Raw genomic sequence first — 7,039 nt, forward strand, 5'->3', positions numbered from 1 at the left:
CTATAGTTTAGGGCCCCACTCTCTTGGGGGCCCCAAAAAAATTCAAAGGGAATAAAACTGGATGTACATTTCCAAAATATAAGTTAAAAAACAAATAAAATATAACCTACATACAGCAACAGTGTTTTGTGTTGTGTAGGCTCCTATGATGTAAGTAATGGGCCCCGCCTGCTAGCCTGCTCCCTAAAATATCACTGGTTTGCTCAGTTCTATATATAGGGTGCCTACATTCTGCATGTGCAAATGGCTTTACATACCTGCTAGGTCCATAAATTACCATATAGCATGTAATCAACACAAAAAAGCGACAATTTGTTGTTGACCAAGGACAGCTGGACATATAAAGGGCCCCATTATCTTCAGTAGCTTAGGGCCTCATCAAACCTAAATCCGGCCCTGCATAAATCATACAAAATAATAATGGAGGAGACTCTGGAGAGTCCCATGGGCTGCAAGAAGATCAAACCTCTCCATTCTGAAGGAAATCAGCCCTGAGTGCTCACTGGAAGGACAGATCCTGAAGCTGAGGCTCCAAGACTTTGTCCACCTCATGAGAAGAGAAGACTCCCTGGAAAAGACCCTGATGCTGGGAAAGATGGAGGGCACAAGGAGAAGGGGATGACAGAGGACGAGAAGGTTGGATAGTGTTCTCGAAGCTACGAACATGAGGGAGGCAGTGGAAGACAGGAGTGCCTGGCGTGCTCTGGTCCAGGGGGTCACGAAGATGCGGACACAACTAAACGACTAAACAACAACAACAATATACTCAACAGAAAAAACAGCGACAATTTGTTGTTGACAAAGGACAGCTGGACATAAAAAGGGCTCCATTACCTTCAGTAGCTTAGGGCCTCATCAAGCCTAAATCCGGCCCTGCATAAATCATACAAAATAATTAACCAATCATTACAAAAAACAATCATCTATAAAGCGCTATGAACAAAGCAGCAACTAAAAATAAATAAAATCCTATACGTCACTATTACAGCAATTGCAGGATTAACAAATCAATAGGGCATTTATTAGAATCTCTGAAACAGCAGCTAAAGAGAAGCCAAGCGCTGCTTTCCCACGCCAAACAATCTGCAGCTAGACTGCCCCTGCCCGGGGAGGTTCCCTTTCGCTTCCAAGTGACGTCACCGCCGGAGCGGGCGTTTCCCACCCGCTTTGCAGCGCGGAAGTGGGAAGGCGGGTCCACACGTTCCGGGGCGGGGAGGGATGCTTTGCAAGGCGGCTGCTGCGTCTTCCCGGCGGGGCGAAGGAGGAAGACGCGCGGCTGCTCCTCCCGGCGCCTGAGCAGGGCGCGCAGCCAGCAGCGGAGGGAGCCCCGGCGCCGCCCGCCCCGATCTCCCGGGACTCCTCTTCGCCGCCAGCGCCTCTCCCCTCTTCGGCCGCCGCATGTCCAGCCTGCAGCGCCCCGTGGCCGCCTCGGCCCAGGCCCAGCCCGTCTCCCTGACAGCCGAGCAAGCCAAAGGTGAGAGGAGGATCCGCATCGGGGGCGAAAGCCACCTCCCTTGTAGATGAAATGATGATGATGATGATTGTTGTTGTTGTTGTTTAGTCGTTTCTTCCCGCAATCTTAATTCCGGCTTGGGATTCATCCAGTCCAGCCCTTCGCATGATGAATTCTGCATATAAGTTAAATAAGCAGGGAGACAATATACAGCCTTGCCGTACTCCTTTCCCAATTTTGAACCAATCAGTTGTTCCATATCCAGTTCTACCTGTAGCTTCTTGTCCCACATAGAGATTTCTCAGGAGACAGATGAGGTGATCAGGCACTCCCATTTCTTTAAGAACTTGCCATAGTTTGCTGTGGTCGACACAGTCAAAGGCTTTAGCTTGAACTATTTGTTGTTGTTTAGTCGTTTCGTCGTGTCCACCTCTTTGTGACCCCCTGGACCAGAGCACGCCAGGCACTCCTGTCTTCCACTGCCTCCCACAGTTTGGCCAAACTCATGCTGGTAGCTTCAAGAACACTGTCCCACCATCTCGTCCTCTGTCGTCCCCTTCTCCTTGGGCCCTCCATCTTTCCCAACATAAGGGTCTTTTCCAGGGAGTCTTCTCTTCTCATGAGGTGGCCAAAGTCTTGGAGCCTCAGCTTCAGGATCTGTCCTTCCAGTGAGCACTCAGGGCTGATTTCCTTAAGAATGGATAGGTTTGCTCTTCTTGCAGCCCATGGGACTCTCAAGAGTCTCCTCCAGAACCAGAATTACAAAGCATCAATTCTTCGGCGATCAGCCTTCTTTATGGTCCAGCTCTCACTTCCATACATCACTACTGGGAAAACCAGAGCTTTAACTATACTGACCTTTGTTGGCAAGGTCATGTCTCTGCTTTTTCAGATGCTGTCTAGGTTTGTCATTGCTTTTCTCCCAAGAAGCAGGCGTCTTTTAATTTCGTGGCTGCTGTCACCATCTGTAGTGATCATGGAGCCCAAGAAAGTAAAATCTCTCACTGCCTCCATTTCTTCCCCTTCTATTTGCCAGGAGGTGATGGGACCAGTGGCCATGATCTTCGTTTTTTTGATGTTGAGCTTCAGGCCATATTTTGCACTCTCCTCTTTCACCCACATTAAAAGGTTATTTAATTCCTCCTCACTTTCTCCCATCAAGGTTGTGTCATCTGTATATCTGAGGTTGTTGATATTTTTTCCGGCAATTTTAATTCCGGCTTGGGATTCATCCAGCCCAGCCTTTCACTTAATAATAATATATAAAATAAAAAGTACCCCACCGGGAGAGAAGCTAAGGTTGTCATCTCTTTCCGTAGTGATGGAGCTGGGATGATGAGCATTACGGGGGGTTGGACTAGATGACCCTGGTGGCCCCTTCCAACCCTGGGATTCTGAGATTTGCTGTCTCAAACATTTGCTCATTTCTGGAAACAGATGCCGCTTTCACCGAACCTTAATCTCAGATGCTGCTGTGTTGTATCAGTGGGAAGGGCAAGAAATGCGCTCTGCACGTGATCAGAGGCACTTTGGCCAGTGGCTTTTGCTCCAGTCATAGGAATCAACTCTTAGGGGCCAAGCGGTCTTCAGCCCCACCACAAATAAAATATTTTTGGGAGCGGGAGCCCAAAGTTGATGGGCATTGCCATTCAAATGGTGTGTGTGCACCATGACATGTGATGGATTATGTGGGGCGGGACTTACCTGCCCCCCCCACATTATTTTATTCAAGTTGGCACCCCTCGTTCCAATTGCTGAGCTTAAATCAGGAGTGAGCAATGTGAAAAGGACACGGAAATGTATCTGGCAAAGAGGATGGGTTTGGCAGGGACAAAACAGGTGATTCTCAATTTATGCAGCGATACCTCTTCTCCAGGGGAAAGAAAGTAATCACAAAATGGAAATAGTTAAATGATATAATTGCATCGCACTTTGTGGGGAAGTGTGGCCCTAAGCTTGGCTGAGGGAAAGCAGGAATCATCTTGATGAAGGAAAAATATTGGTGGTTGAGTTGTTTGTTTGTTTGCTTTCTGCAGAGCTGGACCGATATTATCATTGATATTGAGGCTCTTTAATAAAGTTAGCTTATAATAATAACAGCAACAACATATACACTGCTTTAGAATTTTCAAACCAGTAAGAGCATCACAACAATGGCCCTTCCTAGGCAGATGTGATGTTTTTAGTAGTTGAAGCTTCTTGAAAATAATTTTGAAATCTCCTGGAAAAAGGCTTCTGCCATGCATTGATTAAAATATAGCAGGGCCAGTCAGGGGTCAGATTAAATTCCTTTGTGGAACACATTTGTGGACTGCAAATTGGCTCTCTCTGCTGCCCAGAAGCAGAGTTTTTCAGACTAGGAAACTTGGTTCTATGGAAACTTATTAGGGGTGTTTAATGAGAAGATCACAGTCGAGCTTTCCTGGAGGACAGTATGTGCACCAACACAACACATTCAGATGTGTAAGTAAGGCCTGTGGATATGTGTTACTCTAGACGTTTTCTCTCTTGGTGGACCCAGAATGAGCATAGGAAAGCATTCTGCTTTTACTCGGGAACAGTTGCTGCATTAGCAGAATCAAATGATAAAGCTGTAAAGTGCATTGCACCATTGTAGGCTCAAGGTTGACTGTTTGTGGTACTCCCTTCATGAACAAATAAATCTGTGTACATGCAAAACAAGCATCTCTGGAGGAAGGATTCAGCTTGGCATTGTCCCTGATACGCTTTAATATGGATGTGTGTGTTTATGTATGACCAGGGCCTGAGTGTGCACTCTCAAAACACTCCCCGGAATCCTCTGCTACACACAGGAGCAGTGGCGTAGCGTGGGGGGTGCAGGGGGGGCCGGCCGCACCGGGCGCAACATCTGGGGTTAGGGCAAATCCACGGGTTAGGGGGCGCAAATCCACGGGTTAGGGGGCGCAAATTACTTGCCTTGCCCCGGGTGCTGACAACCCACGCTACGCCACTGCACAGGAGTTCCATGGCTGATGTGCTTATAAGGAAAGGATTACCTGAAAGCCACACAATTGAAAGCCATTGCACGAAAGACTAGTGTAAAACTGAATGTTGTGTTAACCGTGGTTTTCCAGTGAGACGGAGGGGTTGGGGTTTTGCCACGGTTCCTGTCAGTTCTCTCTTGAACTGGACTGTTTAGTTGCAGAGTGTCTTCTGTGAAATAAGGGACGATGGTGCTGGTTCCTCGTTTTAATCTTCCTTATTCCAGGAACTTGGCATCGCCTTCACTGGAAACCTTTTCTCAGAGAGCCTCACTTCAAGGCTGTTGCGTGTAGGTAACTCATCCCAGGAAATTTGAGACGAGGGTGAGATTTGATCCTCGTGGATAAAATATTAGCAGGTGGAGGCAGGCTCCTGCCTCGGAGGTGCTGAATTCTGCCCAACATTGGGAGGGTCCGCTGCCCCGGCGAGGTCTGCTGCCACAGCAGCAAGGCCCACCGTGGCAAGGCGTGGCCCCTCAAGACTGGGGTGGCACAAACCTGTACCAACAGACTTTGTGGGCACTTGAAGACACCTCAGCCCTATAGAGTCAGTGCCTATGGCTTGCGTGTTCCACTTGCTGTGTGTATGGTTTGCAGGTTTTTTTTAATATAGTGATTTTTTTTTGAGTTTTCCATATTTATCATATATGTAAATTAGTTCCTTATATTCACATTACAAAACATTTCAATTCAAACCTACAAACGTTTTCAGATGTTTACAGTTTTCTTTCATATAAAATACAAATTTGCTCCAGTCCTTTTGAAACAGTTCATTGTGCTGATTCCAGATTTTCCTTGTCAACTTTGCCAACTCTGCGTATTCCACCATCTTGACCTGCCATTCTTCCAATGTTGGAAGTTCCTTGCAGGTTTGTGACTGCTTAGTGGCAACAGTCCTTCTGCTTTCTTCCCCAGTGGTTCTGGCTGAAGTGATCAAGGCATTTGGTGCGCCGGAAAACGCCCAGCGCATGGAGGAGGCGAGGGACAACGCCTGCAATGACATGGGGAAGATGCTCCAGTTCCTGCTGCCTGTGGCTACCCAGATCCAGCAGGATGTGATCAAAGCCTATGGGTTCAGCAATGATGGGGAAGGTGAGTTCAAAGTGCTGAAGTGGAGGGGAAGGGGCTAGCCTGACTCACGTTCCTTGCGAGGTGACACAAACGCAAGCTGCGTCCCATCTGACCATGGACACAGCTAGAAGATTAAGCCTGGGAAAATGGATATCGTCAAAGTTTGATTTGCTTAAAAGGAACTTCATAACATGCAGGATCAGGAGATTTCCCAGATGTTTGTGAGGGTTGCGAAGTTTGAATAGAATGCTGGGGTTAAAGAAGATTATAGAATTACCCCTTTTAATTATAGCGTTGTGAAGGCATAAAGGCAAGATTAACAAGTTGCACTGTTAAAAATTGTGATTTACGGTTTATATGGATAGATGAAGGAAGAATAACTCCACTTGAATAACTGGGGAAATGTTATAGTTAAACAAAAGTCTGAGCAGGAACCGAAACCTGTCCAGCAGGTGGAAATTGAGAAAGGATGGGAAATTAATAGAAATTAGGAAAAGGTATGTTATTGTGAGAGCAGCAAAGGAGGGAGAGAAAAGAAACATCTGGAAAGGGGTGGGAAGTCAACTTTTAAATTTGTTTTTAATTTTAATTGTTAAAGTTTTTGAAAATCAGTTAAAAAAATGAATTGGCAAAAAAAGGAAGGTGTCCCATTGATTGCTTGGCTGAGTCAAAAGAGGTTTCCTTGCTTGTCATGCAGTGTTGGGGAGCATTGTAATAAAAGCAACAAGAAGTTAGTGTTCTGGTGGATAAATTGGATTTCACTTTATCCTCCTTTTTCCCCTAGGAGTCCTAAAGTTTGCCCGATTGATAAAATCGTACGAGTCTCAGGATCCCGAGATTGCAAGCATGTCTGGGAAGCTAAAATCCATGTTCCTGCCTCCGATGACATTGCCCCCCCATGGGACTGGGGCAGGGGGTGTTGCAGCATCATGAAGCAGGCAACCTCTGCTGCCTTTTCCTGTCTAAATTATGCTGCTGCCCCTGCGGCAGTGTTAACTTGATTCTTGGACATCGTCTTCTTTCCGTTGTCATGAGAGATGTTTTTGACTTCTGTGAGCAGTCCTTGTTTTGCATCATATATTATGTATTTTTTGTGCTCGTGAATAAATTTTGCTTGTTTGTAAATTATCTCCCTGCATATTTCTGACGGAGTCCTGCCCCATGGTGGGAGAAGAGGTTTGGTTAATGAGCTCCATTCCTGTTCTCTTGACACACACATACAACCTGGAATCCTCATAAAATCAGTCGGCTCTGTCCTGAGAAGGAGAATAAGCACATTGTTATCTAGGCTCACTTATTGGGCTATCAAAATTGTTAAAACGATATCCCACAGTCTGGATAAGTAAAATTTGGTGCACGTAGTTAATCTTCTGAAATTGAGGATACAAAACGTAGTTCTTCAAAGCATGCTGGAAAACTGATTTTTTTGCATGCTGCTAAACTGATTTTTTATTTTTTTTAAAAAAAGGTAAAGGACCCCTGACAGTTAAGTCCAGTCATGAACGACTTTGGG

The 7,039-nt window shown here is 46.0% G+C and overlaps 1 protein-coding gene across 1 annotated transcript; it reads left to right on the forward strand.

The window, feature by feature from the left end:
• Positions 1 to 1,206: 1,206 nt before the first annotated feature.
• LOC310752982 (protein C10-like) lies at positions 1,207 to 6,651 on the forward strand. The gene is made up of 3 exons (XM_083594183.1): positions 1,207 to 1,474; positions 5,371 to 5,547; positions 6,311 to 6,651. Exons 1-3 carry the CDS (start codon positions 1,399 to 1,401, stop codon positions 6,457 to 6,459), a joined length of 402 nt encoding a protein of 133 aa, XP_083450309.1. The 5' UTR covers positions 1,207 to 1,398; the 3' UTR covers positions 6,460 to 6,651.
• Positions 6,652 to 7,039: the final 388 nt, after the last annotated feature.

The sequence above is a fragment of the Podarcis filfolensis genome (genome assembly GCF_964270895.1).
Source record: "Podarcis filfolensis genome assembly, chromosome: 17".
NCBI classification, from domain to species: domain Eukaryota; kingdom Metazoa; phylum Chordata; class Lepidosauria; order Squamata; family Lacertidae; genus Podarcis; species Podarcis filfolensis.

Bases quoted from the DNA above. Each gene is read 5' to 3' on its own strand.
- LOC310752982 (XM_083594183.1), top strand. From the start codon at position 1,399: ATGTCCAGCCTGCAGCGCCCCGTGGCCGCCTCGGCCCAGGCCCAGCCC. The intron at 1,475-5,370 runs GTGAGAGGAGGA...TTTCTTCCCCAG, and splicing joins GACAGCCGAGCAAGCCAAAG to TGGTTCTGGCTGAAGTGATC. The intron at 5,548-6,310 runs GTGAGTTCAAAG...TTTTTCCCCTAG, and splicing joins GTTCAGCAATGATGGGGAAG to GAGTCCTAAAGTTTGCCCGA.